Source organism: Elephas maximus, chromosome 16 (genome assembly GCF_024166365.1).
Source record: "Elephas maximus indicus isolate mEleMax1 chromosome 16, mEleMax1 primary haplotype, whole genome shotgun sequence".
Classification (NCBI taxonomy): Eukaryota; Metazoa; Chordata; class Mammalia; order Proboscidea; family Elephantidae; genus Elephas; species Elephas maximus.
In genome coordinates this window covers 83,068,031-83,093,195 of record NC_064834.1, presented here as the reverse complement: position 1 = coordinate 83,093,195, position 25,165 = coordinate 83,068,031, and the positions used below count along the sequence as shown (strand labels likewise).

The 25,165-nt window shown below is 44.9% G+C and overlaps 1 protein-coding gene across 1 annotated transcript; it reads left to right on the top strand.

The window, feature by feature from the left end:
• The first annotated feature begins 10,735 nt into the window (after positions 1 to 10,735).
• Positions 10,736 to 11,379, top strand: LOC126059418 (olfactory receptor 6B1-like). Its single transcript, XM_049855114.1, has 2 exons — positions 10,736 to 11,215; positions 11,314 to 11,379. The coding sequence occupies exons 1-2, from the start codon at positions 10,736 to 10,738 to the stop codon at positions 11,377 to 11,379; spliced, it is 546 nt and encodes a 181-aa protein (XP_049711071.1).
• The last annotated feature ends 13,786 nt before the right edge of the window (positions 11,380 to 25,165 follow it).

Below are 25,165 nucleotides of genomic sequence, written 5' to 3'. Positions count from 1 at the left end.
TGCACTAAAAGCATTGGCAAAAAATGAGCCTCTGGGAATTGACAGAATACCAATTGAGATGTTTCAACAAAAAGATGCTCACTCGTTTATGCCAAGAAATTTGGAAGACAGCTACCTGGTCAACCAACTGGAAGAGATCCATATTTATGCTTATTCCCAAAAAGGTGATCCAACCGAATGTGGAAATCATTGAAAATATTGTCAATATCACATGCAAGCAAAATTTTCCTGAAGATCATTCAAAAGTGTCTGCAGCAGTATATCGACAGGGAACTGCCAGAAATTCAAGCCGGATTTAGAAGAGGACATGGAACCAGGGATATCATTGCTGATGTCAGATGAATCCTGGCTGAAACCAGAGAGATGTTTACCTGTGGTTTATTGATTATGCCAAGGCATTCAGCTGTGTGGATCATAACAAATTATGATAACATTGTGAAGAACGGGAATTCAGAACATTTAATTGCACTCATGGGGAACGTGTATATGGATCAAGAGGCAGTTGTTCAAACTGAACAAGGGGATACTGCACGGTCTAAAGTCAGGAAAAGTGAGCAACAGGGTTGTATACTCTCTCCATACATATTCAATCTGTATGCTGAGCAAATAATCCGAGAAGCTAGACTATATGAAGAAGAACTGGGCATCAGGATTGGAGGAAGACATTAACAGCCTGCGTTATGCAGATAACACAACCTTTCTTGCTGAAGGTAAAGAGGATTTGAAGTACTTACTGGTGAAGATCAAAGACCGCAGCCTTCAGTATGAATTACATCTCAACATAAAGAAACAAAAATCCTTACAACTGGACCAATAAACGACATCATGCTAAACGACGAAAGGATTGAAGTTGTCAAGGATTTCATTTTATTTGGATTCACAATCAACTCCCATGAAATCAGTCAAGAAATCAAAAGATGCTTTGTGTTGGGTAAAACGGCTGCAAGGGACCTCTTTAAAATGTTGAAAAGCAGGAATGTCACCTTGAGGACTAAGGTGCATCTGACTCAAGCCGTGGTGCTTTCAATTGCCTCATATGCATGCCAAAGCTGGACAACGAATAAGGAAGACGGAAGAAGAATTGATGCCTTTGAATTGTGGTGTTGGCGAAGAATACTGAATATACCAAGGATTCCCAAAAGAACGAAAAATTTGTCTTGGAAGAAGACCAGAATGCTTCTTGGAAGCAAGGATGGCAAGACTGTGTCTCACATACTCTGGACATGTTATCAGAAAGGATCAGTCCCTGGAGAAAGACATCATGCTTGCAAAAGTAGGGGGTCAGCAAAAAAGAAGAAGACTCTGCATGAGATGAATTGACACAGTGGCTGCAACAATGGGTTCAAGCATAGTAAAAATTGCTAGGGTGGCTCAGGACCGGGCGGTGTTTCCTTCTGTCGTGCATAGGGTCACTATGAGTCAGAACCGACTCGATGGCACCTAAAAACAACAGCAAAAACAATCATAAATTAAAATTTGAAAATATCATTTGCAATGTCAACAAAAGATGCGAAAGATCCATGCACTGAAAACTACAAATGATTGTTAAGACAAATTAAAGAGAACTAAATAAATGGAGCCAGCACGTGTGTCTGTTGGTTTGTCATTCTATGGTGGCTTGTGTGTTGCTGTGATACTGGAAGCTTTGCCACTGGTATTTCAAATACCAGTAGGGTCATCCTTCATGGACAGGTTTCAGCTGAGTTTCCAGACTAAGACAGACTAGGAAGAAAGACTGGCAGTCTACTTCTGAAAAAATTGGCCAGGGAAAACATTACGAATAGCAGGGGACCATTGGAATTAAATGGAGAGACATATTGTGTTCATGTGTCAGAAGACTCAATATTGTTAATATGTCAATTCTCATCAAATTGATCTATAGGTTCAATGCAATCCCAATCAAACAAAACCAGACTTGTCACCATCGAGTCAATTCCAGCTCATAGCAACCCTATAGAGCAGAGTAGAACTGCCCCATAGGGTTTCCAAGGAACAGCTGGTGGATTCAAACTGCTGATCTTTTGGTAAGCGGACAAACTCTTAATCACTGCGCCACCAGAGCTCCACAATCCCAATCAAACCACCCCCCCCCCCCCAAAAAATCAGCTACTGTCGAGTTGATTCTGGCTCATGGCAACCTTACATGTTTCAGAGTAGAACTGAACTCCATATGACTTTCAATGGCTGTGACTTTTCAGAAGCAGATCACCAGGCCTGTCTTTCAAGGTGTCTCTGGGTGGATTTGAACTCCCAGCCTTTCAGTTAGTAATCAAGCACTTAACCATTTGTGCCACCCAAGGACTCCTAATCAAAATTGCAGAAGGCTTTATTTTTTAGAAATTGGCAAACTTATTCTAAAATTCACATGAAATTTCAAGGAACCTAAAACAGTCAAAACAACTTTGAAAAAGAAGAACAAATCTGAAGAATTAACACTGTTTGGTTTCAAAACTTATTACAAAGCTATAATAATTAAGAAAATGTGGCACTGGTATCAAGATAAATAGATCAATGGAACTGACTAAAGAGACCAGAAATAGACTCACACATATATGGACAACGGATTTTTGTCAAAGGTACAAAGGTAATTCAGTAGAGATAGTCTTTTCAACAAATGGTGCTGGAACAATTGAGTACCTGTATTTGAGTCAGAATTGATTAAACAGCAATGAGTCAACGGGATGCAAAAAAAAAGAAAAGAGCTTTGATCCTACCTCACAGCATATGCAAAAATTAACTCAAAATGGATCATAGACCTAAATAAATATAAAACTTTTAGAGGAAACTATGGGAGAAAATCTTTGCAGTGTTAAATTAGGCAAATATTTCTTAGATATAATGCCAAAATATGAAATATAAAGGAACCAATAGATAAATTAGGCTTTGACAAAATTAAAAACTTTTCAAAAGATGCTATTATGAGAACACACAGACATACTACAAGGACTGGGAAAAATATTTGCAAATCATGTATCTACTATAAAAAACCCATTACTGTTGAGTCACTTCTGACTCATAGTGACCCTATAGGACAGAGTAGAACTGCCCCACAGAGTTTCCAAAGAGTGGCTGGTGGACTCAAACTGCTGACTTTTGGTTAGGAGCTGAAAGCTTAACCACTGTACCACCAAGGCTCCAGTATCTGCTATAGGACTCATAAAGAAGATATATGAATGGCATGGCAAACAAGCCCATAAAGATGCTCAGCATCATTAGTCATGAGGGAAATGCAAATTAAACAACAATGCAACACCACTACCCACCTAAAACATCATGTTGAATGAAAAAAGTCAGACACTAAGGAGAACATATTGCATGATTCCACTTATATGGAATTCTAGAAAACACAAACCAATCTGTAGTGAGAGAAAGCAGATCAGAAGTTGCCTGGAGAGATGGATGAGGGGTGGGGGCAGGAGGGAGAGATGAAAAAATGGCACAAGGAGACTTTGGGGGTGATGGCTATGTTTACTGTCTTGATTGTAGTGATGTTTTCATAGGTTTATGTACATGTCAAAACCAACCAAATTGTACACTTTAAATATGTGCAGTATATTGTATGTCAATTACATCTCAGTAAAGCTGTTTTTCTTTTTGTTTTGTTTTTTGTTTTTAAAGCTGTTTTTCTAAAAAACTTCCAAAAAATTCCAGGCCCAGGACCAGTAGAATCAACAATATGGAAAGAGCATACTACGTTATGCCCAAGCTGCTTTTTCTCCAGGAGTACAAAGTTGGTTTAACATTAGAAAGTCCACCACTGGAATTTGCCACACTGAGTTACTTACTAAGAAAAAAAATCATATCATCACCTTAAGAGAAGCAAAAACATTTTTATAAAATCAACATCTATTTATGGCAATAAGTAAATAAACAAAAATAAGTAAGCCTTTGCAAACTCGAACTAGGAAGGAACTTCCTTAACCTGATGAGTACTTCCCAAAAACCACTAGCAGCAAATGTCCTAGTTCCTGAAATCAGAAGGAGCACGGGATGCCCATGCCCACCACTTGTGCTGACACTGCACTGAGGTCTTAACCACAGTGGCAAGCTAAGAGGGTAAATGCACAAGGATTGGAAACCGAGAACCAGAGCCACCATTATTCACAGAAAATGCCACTGGAGATGCAAGAATTCCAGAAGGATCTACAGATGCCTTAGTAGAATTCATCATAAAATTCAGCAAGCTTACTGGGTAAGATCGATAAACAAAAGTTAGGGTTTTTTGGTTTTGTTTTTTTTTTTTATGTATACCAGCAACAAATAGAAAATGAATGATTTTAAATTGCAAGCACTTACAAAAGGAACAAAATACCGAATGTCCAGGAAGTGATCTAATGAAAGACATGGGAGACCTTTGTGCAGAAATCCAAGATATCACAGGAAGATCTAAGTACACGTGGAAAAGCACCACATTTGCAGATGGAAGACTCAAGAAGAATGCAAAGTCTCCCCAAATTAATCAAAGTGGGGACTGGATGTGTCAAGCTGATTCTAAACTTCACATAGAAATCAAAAGGGCACGAACAGCCCTCCAAGTCACTACCAACAGGATTGAAAAGCAGTATTTGGCTTTACTAACAGGGTGCTGTTGGAGGAGGCGGGTGGCTAAAGCCAGACTGCAGGGCTAGGAGGCCCCTCTTTCTGCAGATGTAGATTGAGTCCTCCATGTGCCAGTCGCAGGGGCCTCAGACAGTTAATGCCTCCTGATGGGGATCCGCCAAGGTGTGCAGAGGGAGAGCTCCACATAGGGGGAGGGGATTCTTGGTCACAAAGCTGAGCACAGAGGGAGGTCTCTCAGGCCAGGACTGTCCTGGCCCCTACTGAATGTAGAAAAGCTGCAGGAAGCAGTGGCCACAGATACAGGCAAGCAGAGGGCGGCCAGAGCACCGGACTCTGCCCTCTGGGAATGGTCCCTTGGGCTCTTCAGGCTGTGGGGGCTTTGCAAGGGTCTGGGGTGACCCTGACCTAGCAGGCTGGTCGGTGGCGGGGGGGGGCCCAGGGTTCTTGGTGAGGTGGGACAAGTGTGTCTGGGAAACGGCTGCAGCAGTGTATCAACAGGGAACTGCCAGAAATTCAGTCTGGTTTCAGAAGAGGACGTGGAACCAGGGATATCATTGCTGATGTCAGATGGATCCTGGCTGAAAGCAGAGAATACCAGAAGGATGTTTACCTGTGTTTTATTGACTATGCAAAGGCATTCGACTGTGTGGATCATAACTAAATTATGGATAACATTGCAAAGAATGGGAATTTCGGAACACTAAATTGTGCTCATGAGGAACCTATACATAGATCAAGAGGCAGTTGTTCGGACAGTACAAGGGGATACTGACTGGTTTAAAGTCAGGAAAGGTGTGTGTCAGGGCTGTATTCTTTCACCATACCTATTCAATCTGTACGCTGAGCAAATAATCCAAGAAGCTGGACTATATGAAGAACGGGGCATCAGGATTGGAGGAAGACTCATTAACAACCTGCGTTATGCAGATGACACAGCCTTGCTTGCTGAAAGTGAAGAGGACTTGAAGCACTTATTAATGAAGATCAAAGACCACAGCCTTCAGTATGGATTGCACCTCAACATAAAGAAAACAAAAATCCTCACAACTGGACCAATGAGCAACATCGTGATAAACGGAGAAAAGATTGAAGTTGTCAAGGATTTCATTTTACTTGGATCTACAATCAACAGCCATGGAAGCAGCAGTCAAGAAATCAAAAGATGCATTGCATTGGGTAAATCTGCTGCAAAAGACCTCTTTAAAGTGTTAAAGAGCAAAGGCATCACCTTGAAGACTAAGGTATGCCTGACCCAAGCCATGGTATTTTCAATTGCATCATATGCATGTGAAAGCTAGACAATGAATAAGCAAGACTGAAGAAGAACTGACGTCTTTGAATTGTGGTGTTGGCAAAGAGTATTGAATATACCGTGGACTGCCAAAAGAAAGAACAAATCTGTCTTAGAAGAATTACAGCCAGAATGCTCCTTAGAGACAAGGATGGTGAGACTGCATCTTACATACTTTGGACATGTTGGCAGGAGGGATCAGTTCCTGGAGAAGGACATCATGCTTGGCAGAGTACAGGGTCAGTGGAAAGGAGGAAGGCCCTCAATGAGGTGGATTGACACAGTGGCTGCAACAATGAGCTCGAGCATGATGGCAATTGTGAGGATGGCTCAGGACCAGGCAGTGTTTCGTTCTGTTGTGCATGGTGTCTCTATGAGTCGGAACCGACTCGACAGCCGCTAACAACAGGGAGCTGAGCCACCTCTGACTCAGAGGAGAGAATCCTGGGGAGTCTGGAGCCCGGGGTATGGCCATGGGAGGGCATAGAGCCATCTACCCCCGCAGGGCCACCAGAGGGGGCAGCCCAGGGGTCTGGGCTCCATCAGGGGCCAGCCAGGCAGCACGACACTTGGCCCCCCAAAGGGCTGGTCACTGCCCCTCCTACCACTGGCTGGAGCCCCTCTCGATGTGCACAGACATGACTGGTAGACAGTGCAGACAGACACTGGCCTCGCACCTATAGGGCCGCAGCCCCTTTACCTGCCCCAGGGGCTTGTTCCCTCACTTCCTACTTCCATGGGTTGCAGGCTGGGCCATCTGGATGTTTTGTGAGGTCCGGCCAGTCCAGGTAGAGGCAGAGTTGGGAACAGAGAGACCTCAGTATCCTGGGGCAGGTTGGGTGGCAACCGTGGTCCTCAAATTTTCACTCTCAAACAGCTCACAAAGGGGTCGCCTTGTGTGACCTCAAGGTCAGAGGGGGGAGGGCAAGCTCACAGCACCCAGAGCTCAGGGGAGGCAGGGAGTTCTCCGTCCCAACCACTCCAAGCAGGCACACAGAGCCCACCCAAAGGCACACACCAGGGCCTGGGGAGGGATGGGAGGGACTGAGCCCCAGATGATTTCTACCTGTGCCTCTCCCAGCCCCGTGGTCACATTTCCCCTACCCCCACCACCAGGTCACACCTGCTTTATTGCCATGAGGACATCTAGATGGGGTGGGAGTGAGTGGGCAGGTTCCCATCAGGCCTCTAATCAGGCCAGTTTGGCTAACAGACCTGGTCCTAGGGAGGTGTGGAGGGCCCCAGGCAGGCTGTCCGGCAGCCTGGTGCAAACCAGTCCCCTGGGGCCTCTGGTAAGGAAGGAGCCACCTCCCTTCCCAGCCCCTCCAGGGGGAAGCTCTTCCTGCAGCAGCTTCCCTCCCTGAGTTCTCTTAATGTGAGGAAGGGACCAGTCAGGATCTAAGGAGGGATGCCAACTTCCTGATCACATTTGTTCTTTAGAAATAAACTCACATCCTTAGTCATCGGGCAGTGCTCCTACCTCCCTCCCACCCCCAGTGGCTCTGCTCATTCTCCTCACACTGCCTGGAGCCTTAAGCTTCGAGGGTACTCTGGGGACTCCTTGGCACTTTCCTCAAATAACTGTTCCTCGCTCATGTGAACATCAGGCATGGAGGAGCCACCTGTCTCTGGGCAGCTGAACCCTTATCTCCCAAGTAGAGGGGTCTCTTTTTTGAGGTGGGAACTTTATGTCAGGTGTGTCATATTTTGCAATTTTCCAAGCTCTGTCCTTGTTGGGTCAGACCTGGATGGTCACAGTCCTGACCCACTCATCCAAGAATTTGTAGGGAACTACAACCAGCTTCACTCACACTGAATTGTCCCCCCTAAATGAGAGCTCAAGGACGAGGTCGGCAAGCATTTGCAATTGCATGCTGCCATGCCGGGCATTCAGACCTCAGGAGCTAGTAGACCCTGTTCACGCTCATGTTCATGTTCACAGGTGAGGAGATGGGGCTGGTGGGTCACAGCACCGCAGACAGCCTGGATCTCGAACCTAGATCCACCACTTACAAACTCATGATCAGTCTCTTCACAGGTGAGAATCAGAGGGTGTGTGTATGTACGTGCCTGGGGGTGCATCTGTGTGTGTACCTGAGCATGCTTATGTGTGAGCCTATGTGCACCTGCGTGTGCCTCTATGCATCTAAGTGTGCTCATGTGTGCACCTGTGTGCCCCCGTGTGTGTACCTGAGCATGCCTGTGTGTGAGCTTGTGTACACCTGTGTGTGCCTCGATGTGCCTAGTGTATCTGTGTGTGTACCTGTATACGGACCTGTGTCTGTGTGCACCTATGTGTGCCTTTGTGTACACCTGTTTGTGTGCCTGTACATCTGTGGATGCATCTGTGTGTATACTTGAGCATGCCCCTGTGTGAGCCTGTTGCCTCAGTGTACCTAATTGTGCCTGTGTGTGCATTGTGTGCACCTGTGTATGAACCTGTTTGTGTCTGTGTATGCCTGTGTGTCTTGTGTACACCTGTCTGGTGCACGTGTGTGCTTTTGTGTACGCTTGTGTATCTGTGGGTGTACCTGTTTGTATACCTGAGCATTCCTCTGTGTGAGCCTATGTGCAACTGTGAGTGCCTCGATGCACTTAAGTGTGCCTGTGTGTGTGCCTGTTTGTGCCCTGTGTGCACCTGTATGTGTACCTGTGTGGGCACCTATCCACATAGTTACGTTGGGCAGCAAGGCTGTCTGGGTATCTGTTGATGGACATGTTGTTGTCTTCACTTGGTGTCTATGTTGAGAGGCATGTGTAGGTCTGGGCTTGGGGGTTTGTCCATGTTTTGGAGCCATGTTTGCTCATGTTTCTGCAGGAGCACTCTTGGCTTGGGAGGCTCAGTGGGCTTGGGGTCTGCCTGGTGGACAGGCGTGCGTGTCCATCCGACAGCCAGGGCTGTGGGGCAGGCACGTCTGTGCATCTGTCTGAGGGCAGGTAGGCTCTGTCTATACCTAGCCTCTGTGTGTGCTTAGACCAGAGTCTGCGATCAGGAGCACGGAGTCTGGGCTTATTTCAAAGTGTCCATATTTGGGGGTGGGTGTGCTTTCAATGCTGGTTGCTAGGTACTGGGTGCTCTGTGGAAGAATTGAGGTTTGAGGAGCATGTGCATGTTGATTGTGACTGTGTGCACCTTGGGGGACATGTGTGTCAGGAGGGCCTGGGCTGCAGTGTCTATGGGCTGCTCCTGCCTCACACTCACATGGAGCCCATGTCCCATAGCTGGGGGTACAGAGCCAAGTGGAGCCAGGCAGTCGTGCTGCCCAGGAGCAGTGGCAGAGGGGCTGGGGACCTGGGAGTCATTCACCAGCCCCAAGACTATAACACCAGGTGCCAGTCTGCAGAGGCTCTAGCCACAGGTTGGCTGTCCCCCACAACTCCTGACCCAGCTCCTCCTGCTGCAGGCTGCCAACATCAGTGGGTCACCTGGCATCCCAGAGTGGGCCGCAAGGTCCAGACCCCTCCCTTTGCCCCTGTGGCCAGCCCACCACTGTAGCAGGCATGCAGCTTGCCCCCTTCTCCCTCGCTCCTATCAGCCACCCCACCTGAGCCCCCCGGCACAGACTGTGTCCTGGCCGTTCTCGTAGCCTGTGCAGGGGTCCCACCACGACTTGTATCACAGCTAAGGGGCTAGAGGCACTGAGGGGGCCTGTCCAAGGTCACACAGCACCAGGGCATGGCAGACTCGATCCCATGCCCCAGAGCCCAAGCATCAGTCCCTCCCCCACACCCCGATAATATTTGTGGGACATAAACAGCATTGATGCCAGTAGGCCGGGGCTGACCAGCAGCTGGAGGGAGAGCAGAGCTGGGCGGGGGGAGGTTTCCATGGGGCCTTGGGAGGTCCAGAGGAGGCTGTGAAGCTGCAATGTGAACAATGAACTGAGGGTGGTGAGGGGGAGTGTAGGGTGTGTAGAAAGGTCTGCCCCAGAGCTGGGGGGCTAAGTGCTGAGTCCAGACCAGGGTGCTTTCCAGGTAACTCCCCCTCATGCATGTTCGCACCCCCCAGCAGTGCTCCCAGTCACCCCTGGGTTACCACTGCATGGTATTTTCACATCATGTGGACACTGCAGCACAGATGGAGGTCAAAAGCCAGCCCTCACCATGGCACAGCGAACACATTAAAACACCATGGGCACCGAGCAGTGCAGCAGAAAGGGCCGAGGGCTCTGGCCATATTCCAAGGGCCAGGGGTCAAGGGCCTAGGAAGAGTGACCCAGGCTCAGGGGCACCAGAGCCAGCAAAGCCACAGCAAGAGGCCAGGATGGCGAGGAGGGGGCTGGCTTGTCTTTTGTGTTTCAGGTCTTAATGACATGGACCTTTCTATCTCATAAAAAAAGTGTCTGGTGATGTAGGAGGTGAGGAGGCCTCCTGCCAGCCCTGCCTCCCTTCCCAAATCCCTGCCCTTCCCAGGCAGGGGCCGAGGGCCTGAGCTCAGACGCCCACAAAGACTGCGGCAGGGCCAGACAGGCTCTATCAGCCAGATTCCAGTCCAGGGCCCTGTCCACGTTCTCGCCCGGCGTCTCTCCTTACCCTGGCCCTACTAGTCCACTGTCCCCCCAGTCCCTGGGCCTGGGTGACCTCAGCTGTGGCCTTCCCCACCCTCCAACTGGCTGTGAAAGCCCCGAGGGTGTATCTGATGGTGCCGAGGGGCTCTGCTCTCATCCTCGGTCCTGTTACAAGGTCCTGCAACAAGTCCCTGGACACTCTTCTTCGCCCACAGCAGCGTTTGTTCATTGTTCCTGCTCCCAGCTGGCTGTGAGTCTGAGGGCAGAGCTCACTCAGCCTCACTCCCTCACACATGGGCTGGGCTCCAGCAGAGGGTCCCCTGCTACCACACTTCTGCACACCCTGATCCACCACCTCTGCCCCCGAGGCGCGGCCATGTCTTCGAGGGACAATCACTCAGAGGTGACCGAGTTCATCCTGCTAGGCTTCTCGGGCTCCCGGGGACTCCACCTAAGCCTACTGGCACTGTTCCTGCTGGCCTACATGCTGACTGTCATGGAAAATATGGTCATCGCGGCCGTGATCCACACCAGTCCGCTGCTGCACAAGCCCATGTACCTGTTCCTCAGCCATCTGTCCTTCCTGGAGGCCTGGTACGTCTCTGTCACAGTGTCCAAGATGCTGGTCAGACTGGTGGACCTCGAGTGCCAGCACATCTCCTTCACTGGCTGCATGGCCCAGCTGTACTTCTTCCTGGCACTGGCCTGCACTGAGTGCATGCTGCTGGGTGTCATGGCCTATGACCGAGACACAGCCATCTGCTGCCCCCTACGCTACCCTTCTCCACCTGCGCCTCCCACCTGGCCATGGTGGTCTTCTTCTACTCGGCCTCCCTCCTCTTCTGTGCCTGACCACGTGCCATCTACTCCTTTGACTACAACAAGCTGGTGTCCGTGGTCTACACAGTGCTCGTGCCTCTCCTCAACCCTATCATCTACTGCCTGCGTAACCAGGAGGTAAAGGAGGCACTGCGCCGTGTGGCACAGAAGGCAACCCAGGCCCTGGGGGCCTCTGCCTAGGGGTCAAGCCCACCTTGGACCCCTCGCATTCCTTGACACATTTACCATGCCAGCTCTAATTGGGTGGCCTGGATGGGGGGAAGTGAAGGCTGAAGGGAACAGTTAGCATGCTCCCACCACCCAGTCCTGTGTCTGAGCCAGCACAGAGGCCTAGGCAAGAGATTTTACTGCCTGAGACTTGTTCAGTAAAACAAGGATGAAGTAATCTAATGAGTTAAACAGATACTCAGGAGTTAGAACCAGAAGGTCTTTGATTTATCGGGCTTGGGTGTGAGGGGATGGAAAGAACTGAGGACAAGCACCATGTCCCGTGAAGATGAAGTACCATTCACCCAGGTAGGGAGCCAGGAGGAGGGCAGGTTTGAAGAGGAAGAAGCTGGATTCAATTTGGAAATGCCCAGTAGGTACTTCAATACTTGGATCTGGCACTTCAGAGAGAAAATTGCGCTTAAAATAAAAATCTCAGAACCATCAGCATAGAGAGGGTGATCAAAGTCAGGAACATAAATAAAGTTGCCTGGGGAAAGCAAGGAGAGAGATGAGAAAAGGGCCTAGTCAGGGCTCAGAGAAACCTCTCTCAGAAAAGTACTGCAACGGAGAAGAAAATTCCAGCAATATGACACCATAGACACCAGGGGAGAGAGCTACCAGCAGGGCATTCACAGTGCTGCTGCTGCAATCAGGCGAAAGGAGGGTCAGAAAGTCCTTTGAATTTGCCAACAGATGGGTCAGATGTTAGCTTGGGGAAAGAAGTTTCCTTGGAGCAAAAGCAGAGAGGAATAAATTGAGGAAATTGATAGAGGGAGTTCGAGAAGTAGGGCTGTGAGGGAGAATGTGAAGTTGGAAAGGTTTGTTTTGTAGTTTTCCTAATCCCCCTTCTGCTAATCTTCCTTTGTCTCAATAGATTTGCCTATGCTAGATACTTCATATAATTGGTACCATACACTGCTTATTCTTTTGTGTCTGACTTATTTCACTCAGCATAATGTTTTCAAAGATCATTTATGTGGTGGCATGTATCAGAACTTCATTTCTCTTTATGTTTGAATAATTGTATGCATATACCATTTTCTTTTATACCATATGTTGTGTATCCCTTCATCTGTTGATGAACACTTGGGTTGTTTTCACTGTTTGGCTATTGTGAAAAATGCTGCAATGAACGTTGATGTACATATATCTATCTGAGTCACTGATTTCAATTCTTCTCGGTATATACCTCAGAGTAGAGCCGTTAGGTCATATGGTAAGTCTAATTTTCAGTTTTTGAGGAACCACCAAACTATTTTCCACAGTGGCTGCATCATTTTACATTCTCACTAGCAATCCAATTTCTTCACATTCTTGCCAACATTTGTTATTTTCCATTTGTTTTTGTTTTTTCAATAATAGCCATCCTAGTGGATGTGAATATCTCATTGTGGTTTTGATTTGCATTTCCCTAATGGCTTAGGAAACCCCAGTGGCATAGTGGTTAAGTGCTACGGCTGCTAACCAAAAGGTCAGCAGTTCAAATCCACCAGTCGCTCCTTGGAAACTCTATGGGGCAGTTCCGATCTGTTCTATAGGGTCACTATGAGTCAGAATGGTCTTGACAACAATGCTTTTTTTTTTTTAATGGCTAATAGGAAACCCTGGTGGCGTAGTGGTTAAGTGCTACAGCTGCTAACCAAAAAGTTGGCAGTTTAAATCCACCAGGTGCTCCTTAGAAACTCTATGGGGCAGTTCTGCTCTGTCCTACAGGGTCTCTATGAGCAGAATCAACTTGAAGGCAACAGGTAATGGCTAATACTGGAGCCCTGCTGGAGCAGTGGCTAAGAGCTCAGCTGTTAACCGAAAGGTCAGCAGCTCAAGTCCACCAGCCGCTCCTTGGAAACCCTATGGGACAGTTCTACTCTGTTCTATAGGGTCGCTATAAGTCCGAATTGACTTGACAGCAACAGGTTTGGTTTAGGGTAATGGCTAATAATATTGTTTCTTTTCATGTGCTCATTGGCCATTTTTATATCTCCTCTGGAGAAATGTTTATTCAAGCCCTTTGCACATTTTTAAATCGGATTGTTAGTCTTTTTGTTGCTGAGTTTTAAGAGTTATTTAAATATTCTGGATATTAAACCGTTATCTGATATATAAACTCATTGCCTTCGAGTCAATTCTGACTCATATATTTGATATACAGTTTCCAAATATTTTCTCCTATTCTGTAGGTTGTCTTTTCACTTTCTTGATAATGTCCCTTGATGCAAAAAGGATTTTTTTTTAATTTTTATTGTGCTTTAAGTGAAAGTTTACAAATCAAATCAGTCTTTCATACAAAAATTTATATATGCCTTGCTATATACTCCTACTCATAGGGTCATTATGAGTCGGAATTGACTCGACGGCACTGGGTTTGTTTGTTTTTTTTTATATACTTCTAATTGTTCTCCCTCTAATGAGACAGCACACTCCTTCCCTCCACTCTCCATTTTCGTGTCCATTCAGCCAGCTTCTGACCCCCTCTGCCCTTTCATCTCCCATCCAGACAGGAGAAGCCAACATAGTCGTATGTGTCTACTTGATCCAAGAAGCTCATTCTTCACCAATATCATTTTCTATCCCATTGTCCAGTCCAATCCATGTCTGAAGAGTTGGCTTTGGGAGTTTCCTGTCTTGGGCTAACGGAAGGTCTGGGGACCATGACCACTGGGGTCCTTCTAGTCTCAGTCAGACCATTAAGTCTAGTCTTTTTATGAGAATTTGGGGTCTGCATCCCACTGCTCACCTGCTCCCTTAGGGGTTCTCTGTTGTGTGCCTTGTCAGGGTAGTCATCGGTTGTAGCCAGGCACCATCTAGTTCTTCTGGTCTCAGAATGATGTAGTCTCTGGTGTATGTGGCCCTTTCTCTCTCTTGGGCTCATAATTACCTTGTGTACTTGGTGTTCTTCATTTTCCTTCAGTCCAGGTGGGTTGAGACCAATTGATGCATCTTAGATGGCCACTTGCTAGCATTTAAGGCCCCAGATGCCACTCTCCAAAGTGGGATGCAGAGTGTTTTCCTAATAGAGTTTATTATGAAAATTGACTTAGACTTCCCTTGAAACCATAATTCCCAAACCCCTGCCCTGCTACATTGGCCTTCGAAGCATTCAATTTATTCAGGAAACTTCTTTGCTTTTGATTTAGTCCAGTTGTGCTGACCTCTCCTGTATTATGTGTTGTCTTTCCCTTCACCTAAGATAGTTCTTATCTACTATCTAGTGAAAACCACTCTCCCTCCCTCCACCCTCTCATAACCATCAAAGAATATTTTCTTCTCTGTTTAAACTATTTCTCGAGTTCTTGTAATAGTGGTCTTATACAATATTTGTCCTTTTGCAACTGACTAATTTCACTCAGCATAATGCCTTCCAGATTCCTCCATGTTATGAAATGATTCACGGTTTCATCATTGTTCTTTATCAATGCATAGTATTCCATCGTGTGAATATACCATAATTTATTTATCCATTCATCCATTGATGACCACCTTGGTTGCTTCTGTCTTTTGCTATTGTAAACAGTGCTGCAATGAACATGGGTGTCCATATATCAGCTCATGTAAAGGCCCTTATTTCTCTAGGATGTATTCCAAGGAGTGAGATTGCTGGATTGTATGGTAGCTCTATTTCTAGCTTTTTAAGGAAGTGCCAAATCAATTTCCAAAGTGGTTGAACCATTTTACATTCCCACCAGCAGTGTGTAAGTGTTCCAATCTCTGCACAACCCCTCCAACATTTATTATTTTGTGTTTTTTGGATTAATGCCAGGCTTGTTGGAGGGAGATGGAATCTCATTGTAGTTTTGATGATGCAAAAAGGTTTTACTTTTGATGAAGTCATATTTATCTATTTTTTCTCTTGTTGTTTGTGCTTTTGGTGTCATATCTAGGAATCCATTTCCTAAAAGAAGGTTTTGAAGATTTACCCATGTTCTCTTCTAAGGTTTTTATGGTTTTAGCTTTTATATTTAGGTCGTTGATCCATTTTTAATTAATTTTTATATGTGGTGTGAGGTAGAGGTCAACTCCATTCATTTGCTTGTGGAGAACCAGTTGTCCCAGCACCATTTGTTAAAGAGTCTATTCTTTCCCCATTGAATGGACTTGGAGCCCTTATTGAAATCATTTGGCCATAGATGTGTGGGTTCCATTCTGCATTCTCAATTCTACCCCATTGATCTATATGTCGATCCTTATACCAGTACTACACTGTGTTGGTTACTGTAGCTTTTTAAGGTGTTTTGAAATCAGACAGTAATAGTCTTCTACTTTGTTCAGGTTTTTTATTCTCCCCCCGCCCAAGATTGTTTTGGCTATTCTGGGCCCCTTTCAATTTCATATGCATTTGAGGGTCAGCTCTTCCTTATCCCCACTTGACTGCATCTCTGTCCCCTGGGCACCACCCTAATCACACCCCACAGGCTCTGCCCTACCCTCCACTAAGATTCTGATCCCTCCCTCAGCCCACTCCCCGTACAACCACCATGTAAATGAGCTAAAACACAGACTTGATGCAATTATTCTTCCCATTAGAACCCCCCCCAGGCCTTGTATTGTCCATAGAATAAATTCCAAAACCCCTACCAGGACCTGTGATGACCCTCCCCAGCTTGGCTCCACAACATTGTGCCTCCATCACTGGCTGAACACCAGGTAATGCCTTCTGGCCCCAAGTCCACCTGGTACTGAGGACACTATGAGGACTTCCACCATCCAGACTCCTCTCCCACTCCAGAGCACATCCCCTGAGTGACCCCTGAGTGTGTCTCAGCTCCTGAGTACTGTCAGGATGTGTGGCAGTCAGTCTGCCGTGTCCCCTCCCACTTGGACTGAGCACCATGCAATGGAACCACACCTGCTTCAACCATCTTTCTGTCCTGGGCAGTGAACCATGGGGCAGTGCTCACCTGAGGAAAGGAAGGGCCAGCCTGCTCCTGATCAGTCCCTCTGTCATGAGCTGGAGGACTGCAGGGAGCAGGGGAAAGGCGGGAGGTGCTGCTCAGAGGACAGTGAGGTTTGCAGAGAAGTGCAGCGTAGGAGGCACGTTTTGTAGGAATCTGTTGGGGAGAAGGAGGAATAAAGTTTGACCCCAGAGGTCTCCGATCAGCTTGGTCCTAGGCTTCCAACACAACCTACTCTTTCTGCCTCATCTGATGCTTCCTCTTGTTTTCACAGACTTAGGAAAACATACGTGTTTCCAAATAACAACCCCTTTGTTTAGCACACTGTGAAGATGAGGGTGCTGAAGCAGAGAAAAAGGAAAAGACTGTCCAGCCCAACCTTACACCCCTGCTGTCTGAGCATCGGCTCCATCCCATGTCTACAGCATGGGGTGGGACCTCTCAGCACAGAGCTGCTCACTGGGGCTCTTACAAGACCCTGTTTCTTTGAGTCCCACAAAGCAGTAAGAAGCAGGTGAGCAGGATCAGGATACTCTTTCTTCTTGTCTTTCCAGCTTCTAGAGGCCACCCACATTCCTAGGCTTCTGGCTCCTTCCTCCATCTTCAAAATCAGCAGGGTAACATCTCAAAATCTCGCTCACCCTCTCTGACCTCTGTTTCTGTCATCATGGCTCCTTCTCTTACTCTGACCCTTCTGTCCCCCTCTCCACCGTACTTATAAAGGCCTTTGTGATTACACTGGGTCCACCTTAAAAGCAGCAAAGGGAAAAGAAGCCAGTGAGGAGTTTCCAGGCTGAGGGACAGAAGGCAACTGGTGCCCACTGAGGTGGTCCAGCACTCATGCTCCTGTGCCCACCTGGGGCCTTACAGAGCAAAGGTCACTATCAGGCTCAAAGTCTACCTTAACACTAACCCTGAAAACCCACACTCTGGCAGGGTGGGGAGGCCAAAAACTATATCCTAGGAGTGAGTGAAACAGAAGAAGACCCAGCTTTCCTGTGGATCCAGAACAACTTTGAATTCTCTAGTTGGAATAGAACAGTGCAGGCTTGAGTACGGGCTAGAAAAGAAGAAAGTCTGAAAGTTAATGAGCTTTGCATCCTCTTCAGAAGTTAGAAAAATAAAAACAAACTACACTCAAAGATAGTAGAAGCAAGAAATTAATAATGAACCGAAATTTTAAAAATAAACAGAAAATACCATAGGGAACAAACAATGCTAAAACTTGGTTCGTTGCAAGAATTTATAAAATTTGTTTCTGGTGGTGCTGATGAAAGAAAGAAAGAGAAAAAGTAACCAATACCAGAAGTAAAAAAAGCACATCATAACAGTTCCTGCATGTATTAGAAAGGTAATAAACAGCTATTATGAACAATTATATAACAAATTTTGAAAATGTAGATGAAATAGTCAAATATCTAGAAACAAACAATATACAAAACTGGACCATGAAGAAATAGAAAACCTAAATATGCAGATGACACAACCTTGCTTGCTGAAAGTGAAGAGGACTTGAAGCACTTACTGGTGAAGACCAAAGACCACAGCCTTCAGCGTGGGTTACACCTCAACATAAAGAGAACAAAAATCTCACAACTGCACCAGTAAGCAACATCTTGATCAATGGAGAAAAGATTGAAGTTGTCGAGGATTTCATTTTACTTGTATCTACAATCAATGCCCATGGAAGCAGCAGTCAAGAAACCAAACAATGCATTGCATTGGGCAAGTCTGTTGCAAAAGACCTCTTTAAAGTGTTAGAAAGCATAGACGTCACTTTGAAGACTAAGGTGTGCCTGACCCAAGCCATGGTGTTTCAATTACCTCAGATGCATGTGAAAGCTGGACAGTGAAAAAGGAAGACCAAAGAATAATTGATGCCTTCGAATTATAGTGTTGGCAAAGAATATCGAATATATTGTGGACTACCAAAGGACAAATAAATCTGTCTTAGAAGAAGTATACCCAGAGTCCTCATTGGAAGCAAGGATGGTGAGACTTTGTCTCATATACTTTGGACATGTTATAGGGAGGGACCAGTCCCTGGAGAATGACACCATGCTTGGTACAGTAGAGAGTAAAAAAGAGGAAGAACCTCAAGGAGATGGATTGACACAGTAGCTGCAAAAATGGGCTCAAGCATAAAAATGATTGTGAGGATGGTACAGGACTGGGCAGTGTTCCATTCTGTTGTACGCAGGGTAATTATGAGATGGAACTGACTTGATGGCACCTAACAACAACAACAAACAATTCTATAACTATAAAAATAAAATGTGTAATTTAGATATTCCAACAAAAAAAAACTTCTACCAAACAGTTAAGGAAGTAAATGACACCAATTTTCCATAAAATCTTCCAGAAAATAGAAAAAGAAGAAACATCTCACAATGTGTTTTAAGAGGCTAACATAGCCATTCGTAACTAATCCCAAGAAATACGGTTTTAAAAAATACAGGTTAATGTTGCTCATGAACAGAGATGCAAAAATCTTGAGCAAAGTACTAGTAAATTAAACCTAGCAATATATTAAAAATATAATATATTGAGACTTGTTGTTAAGCTCTCCTAGCAACCCCATGTGACTTTGTTGCTGTTGTTAGGTGCTGTCAAGTCAGTTCTGACTCATAGTGATTGCATGTACAATAGAAGGAAGCACTATCCAGTCCTGCGCCATCCTCACAATCATTGCTATGTTTGAGTCTATTGTTGCAACCACCGTGTCAATCCATCTCATTGAGGGTCTTCCTCTTTTTTGATGACCCTCTACTTTATCAAGCATGATGTCTTTCTCTAGGGATCAGTTCCTCCTGATAACATGTCCAAAGTATGTGAGATAAAGTCTCACCATCCTTGCCTCTAAGGAACGTTCCGGCTGTACTTATTCCAAGACATGTGACTAAGTGTGGTTTATTCTGGCAATGAAATTTTTGTTTCAAAGGTCATAAAAAGCCCTAAAGGAAAAGATGGATAATTTAACTAGAATAAAATTATAAATGTCTATACTTCCAAAATCACCACTAAAAGACTAAGAAGGCCAGCCACAGATTTGGAGAAGATTTTTGCAACACACGTAATGGACAAAAGGCTTGTGTGTGTAAATACACATGAACATATAAAGAACTTGTACAGATCAATGAGACTATCCATTAGAAAAATGTCAACAGGCTTAAATTGAGCAGACAATTCACAAAAGATGGTGTCCATATGAAAAGTTGCTCTACCCCATTAGGAATCAAAGAAAAGCAAATTAATACCGTGATGAGAGACTGTTACATCCCCACAGCTGACTAATGAAAGAAAAAGACAGATAATATCAAGTTCTGGCAGAGCCATAGCTTAATGGGGATGCCCCTCATTGCTGGAAGGAGTGTAACTGTGCACTCTAGGAAATGGTCAAGTTCCCTGGGTGATGGAAACAGTTTGTGGTCAACTGCTAACCTAAATGTTGGCAATTTGAACCTACCCAGTAGTACCTTAAAAGAAAAGCCCTGGAGGTCTGCTTCCATAAAGATGACACCCAAGAAAACCCTATGGAGCAGTTCTACTGTGACACATATGGGGTTGTCGTGAGTCAGAATCGACTCAACAGCAACTAATAACAACAAGGAAATGGTTAAGCCTTATCCACTGAACATGACTTGTAGCTCAGCGGTGTCCCTTGGATGAGCTGACAGAAGGGCAGCCTCCTGCACCAGGAGGGCATGTAGGAATGTTCAGCTGCAATGTTCGTAACAGTCAAAACTTTTAAACATCCACTGTTCACCAACAGTAGAATAAGCAGGAATATTCATACAGTGAAATTATACAGAGCACAACAAATGAACCAAGTGCCAAAAAAACCAAACCAATCTGTTCCCGTCGAGTCAATTCCGACTCATAGCAACCTTATAGGACAGAGTAGAACTGCCCCATAGAGTTTCCAAAGAGCACCTGGTGGATTCCATCTGCCGACCTTTTGGTTAGCAGCCATAGCACTTAACCACTATGCCACCAGGGTTTCTGAACCAAGTACAGCTATACACAATTGCACAGGATGAATCCTACAGTCATAATATCAAGGGAAAGACGTTACAGAATAAGAACACATCCTGTGTGGTTCCATTTATAAAAGTCTCAAAAGCAAGCAAAACTGAGCTACAACATTTAGGGTTGCATACATGGGTGATGCTGTAGACTGCAAGCCCCTCTCCAGGTGACCACAAACACTCAGCTTTGTGGTGCTGAAGTCCCTAATGGCCCAGGGCTATCCTACCAAGTGCAGACCAGTGTGTCCCATTGGGAGCCACTTTCTTCCACCTAAGAGGAGTTACCTCAAAGAGATGAGGACCCTATAATCTCAGGCTGATACAGTGGGTGGAGGATACTGGAGTGTCATGAGTATAAAGAGCCAATCTTCCAGCCTCTAAGATGCCGTCATGTGGCAACTTTTCATCTCCCCCTGCCCACACCTCTCCTACTCCCTGAATGGCAGGTGTATCATTTTTGTGACTTCCAAACAGGAAGACAGGGAAGGAAGAGCAGGCACCAGGATGCAGGGATCCTGGGAGATTGATTATGACGAGGCAGGTTCCACCTGCAGCAGACTCAAAACACATCTCCGTCCACCTGCCGCTGCTTAGGATTTTACCATTAGTATAAGAAATTTTTTACCATTAATAAAATTTTTACCATTAATAAATTAATAAATTTTTACCATTAGTATAAGAAATTTTTTTTAAGAAATTTGAGTAAGGGGGATCTTAAGCATGTATTTTTGTGTTTGACTTCTGTTATACAATATTACATTTATGACAATTGTTCAAGCCAATTTCCAGTGTGACATCTTCTTTGATATATGACTTAGCTAATTTTTAATTGCTTAATTTCCAAAACTTTGGAGATTTTAAAATTATCTTTTAGTTATTGAATTATAGCTTAATTTCACTGTGGTCAGAATGTAGTCAGTGTAGTCTCACTCCTCTAAAATTTGTTGAGATGGCTTAATGGCCCAGCATATTGTCACTTTTGGTAAACATTTCATATACACGTGAAAAGAATAAGCATCCTGAATTTGCCCACTGTGAAATAAATAAATCTCCTATACTTTCTTCCTGTATTCTACATTATTTTGTCTCTCTGTGCTTCTCTCAAGATATTTTCTTTTAACCTATCTTTCTTTTCACTAATTCACTTCTTAATTGTGTCTTATTTTCTGTTAAGCACATCCATTTAGTTCTTAATTTTAGTTTTTGAATGTTTTCAGTTCTAGAATTTACTAGTTGGTGATGTTTAGTTTTTATTTTCAGTCTCCTTCCAAAATTCTTGATCTTCTCTTTGAGTTTCTTGAACATATTACACATAGATATATTAAATTCTGTATCTGATAACTACATTGTTAGGTTCCCTGTGAGACTTTCTCTATTACTTACTGTTTTTCTTAGTTTTCAGGTAGTTCTTTCTCTTCAGGTGTATCTGATTGAGCACGACATATTTTTTTTTAATTATGGAGATTATTTGAGGCTCCAGATTAGTTTATTTATTGTCCTCTGAAAATTTGTCTTTGCCTCTGGCAGGCAGCATGATGGAGTATTAACAATTCCAAATCACCAGGATCATTTCAGAGGCTGATGAGCTCCAAAGCTGGCTCCAGTCACTCAGAGGGCTGAGTTTACCCTCATTCTAAATGCATGTTCCTCTGAATTTCCAGCCCAAAGCCTGGGTAACTAACAGGTGTCTCCTCTTTGGTAGGCTTTGAACTCCAATTTTTGTCCACCCCACATCTGCCTCCAGACCATGAGTCTGGCAGAAGCTATGCTTGGCTTTTCAGTCGCCTCTCCCAGAATCAGCAGATACCTCCAGGGAATACGCAGTCCCAAACACCAGGATTACGTTTCTGGGATTTCCATATCTCTCAGATCTGTCTTCGTCGTCTTGCTAGCTCTCGGTGCCTACAAACGATGAGATTTTTGTTGTTCTAGTTCAGCTATTCTCGTTTTCTCAGATGGAAGGTTATTCGGAATGATTAACTGAAAGCAGAACCCCAGAATATCTATTTATGAGTTCTGAGCATTTTGTTTGAATTCCATTTTCGGTTGCCAAGGGGGAAGTGCAAGTGCAGCAGCAGTATCAGGAGGAATCAGGTCAGCGTCTGTCAGCACCTCGGACAGCACCACGGCCACCTCTTCATCATCCTGGACCCAGCTCTCTATTCAACTTTGCTGCCACATCAGATGTAAAGTCTGCTACATCTTGAGCTCCGGTGGCAGAGACAGTGCCTCCACCTACCTCTTTGGTGCCAGTGTTTGAAGGTGTGCAGGCTGCTCTGCGGATTAAATGATATCGTGTATCTGAAATAGTCTAATGTGCAAACGGCACTTGACAAAAGTTCATGTTTCCTCTTTATGAGTGTTAAGAACACTTTATGAGTGTTCTTCCCTCCATAGCCAATGAATGTTAAACTCCCTGGAACCTCAGTTTGCCTGATATACAAGATGGGAATAATAGCAACAGCAGCTATATCCTTGGGTTGAAATAATATTCTGAACAAAAAAAAATCGTGTTGCAAACTATGAAGTGCTATGCACATTAATGTTAGTTTTAAACTTTGCAACTTTGGAAGTTCTGTCTCTCAAAAGACAGTTTATCACAATGAGTTAGAGCTCAGAAACCACACTGCCTGGGTTCCAATCCTGCTGTCATTTGCCAGCTTGACTGCTTAGTTTATCTTTGTCACATATTGCTGCATATATTTTGTATAATATTTATTCTATTTCAGCTTCTGTCTCCCCATTTGTAAAACAATGCAAATACTGCCACCTACTCATAGAGACATTGCAGGGACCATATGGGCTAATGGATGTCAAGAAATGCTGCAAGAGGGGCTTAGGAAGGTCCCCAATGCACCAGTCTCCATGCCTCTGCCTGAACCTACTTCTAGTTTGTACAAAATATATACAAAATAAAATCAGCTCACAAAAGTGTTGAGCCATCTCTGTGCAACTGTATCCTTGTCTCTGTTGTTTGTAACATTTGAAAGCATTTTTAGTGCTTTCACATCCGGATGGCAAATGAATATAAGAAGAAATGCTCAACTTCATTAGTCATCAAGAAAGTGAAAATTGAAACCAGATGTGATGCACACCATACAGAAAGACTAAAATAAAGAGTGCTGTCAAGGATGAGGAACATTCCTGGAGGGGCTGAGCAGTCACCTTGGAAAATTGTCTGGCATTATTTACCAAAAATGAGCGTGCACATACCTACCACCTAGGAAGTCCACTCTTAGATATATGCCCAACAGAAATGTCTGCATATTTCCCCAAAGACATCATAAGAATTTTCAAAAAAAGAAATCATAAGAATGATCAGAGAAGCACCATTTGTAACAGCCCAAACTGGAAGCAACCCAAATGCCCATCGACAGTAGAATGGATGAACCAGGCCCTAGTCATCCAATGGAATACCATGAGCAATGGGAATTTGTGAACCACGCAACCCCATGGGAGAAACTTACAGACATGTTGAATGAAAAAAGCCAGACACAAAAGAGTACATGTGTGTGATTCCATTTGTATGTAATCCATGGTGTCAGGTGGTCAACATTGTGGTTGTCCTGGGGGTGTGGGTGGAGGAGCATTGGGGCCTTCTGGGGTCTGGCATGTCTGGTTCTCGAACAGGGTGCAGGTTTCATGAGATTGCTTGGTTTTTGGAAACTCATCAGATGATACACTTGTAAATTGGGCATTCTGTATACATATCCTATGCGTCAATAAAAAGTTTACATGCCAAAAAAGCACCTATCCACTTAAAATACAGCTAGTGGATTATAAGAACTTGAGAAATAGTTTAAACAGAGAAGAAAACATTCTTTCGTGGTTATGAGAGGGCGGAGGGAGGGAGGGTGGGAGGGAGCATTCACTAATTAGACAGTAGGTAAAAACTACTTTAGGTGAAGGGAAAGACAGCACACAATACAGGGGAGGTCAGCACAACTGGACTAAACCAAAAGCAAAGAATTTTCCTGAATAAACTGAATGTTTCAAAGGCCAGTGTAGCAGGGGCAGGGGTCTGGGGACCATGGTTTCAGGGACATCTAAGTCAACTGGCGTAATAAAATCTATTAGGAAAACATTCTGCATCCCACTTTGAAGAGTGGCGTCTGGGGTCTTAAATGCTAGCAAGCAGCCATCCAAGATGCACCAATTGGTCTCAACCCACCTGGATCAAAGGAGAATGAATAACACCAAGGACACAAGGCAGTTATGAGCCCAAGAGACAGAAAGGGCCACGTGATCTAGCAACTACACCATCCTGAGACCTGAAGAACTAGATGATGCCCAGCTACAACCGATGACAGCCCTGACAGGGAATACAACAGAGAACCCCTGAGGGAGCAGTAGAGCAGTGGGATGCAGACCCCAAATTCTCATAAAAAGACCAGACTTAATGGTCTGACTGAGACTAGAAGGACCCCGGTGGTCATGGCCCCCATTACTTCTGTCGGCCCAGGACAGGAACCATTCCGAGGCCAACTCTTCAGACATGGATTGGACTGGACAATGGGTTGGAGAGGGATGCTGGTGAGGAGTGAGCTTCTGGGATCAGGTGGACACTTGAGACTATATTGGCATTTCCTGCCTGGAGGGGAGATGAGAGGGTGGAGGGGGTTAGAAGCTGGTGAAATGGACACGAAAAGAGAGGGTGGAGGGAGAGATCAGGCTGTCTCGTTAGGTGGAGAGTAATTGGGAGTGTGTAGCAAGGTGTATATGGGTTTTTGTGTGAGAGACTGACTTGATTGTAAACTTTCACTTAAAGCACAATAAAAATTATTTAAAAAATAAAATAAAATACAGCTAGTGGGAAATTGCAGAATGGTGACAAATCAA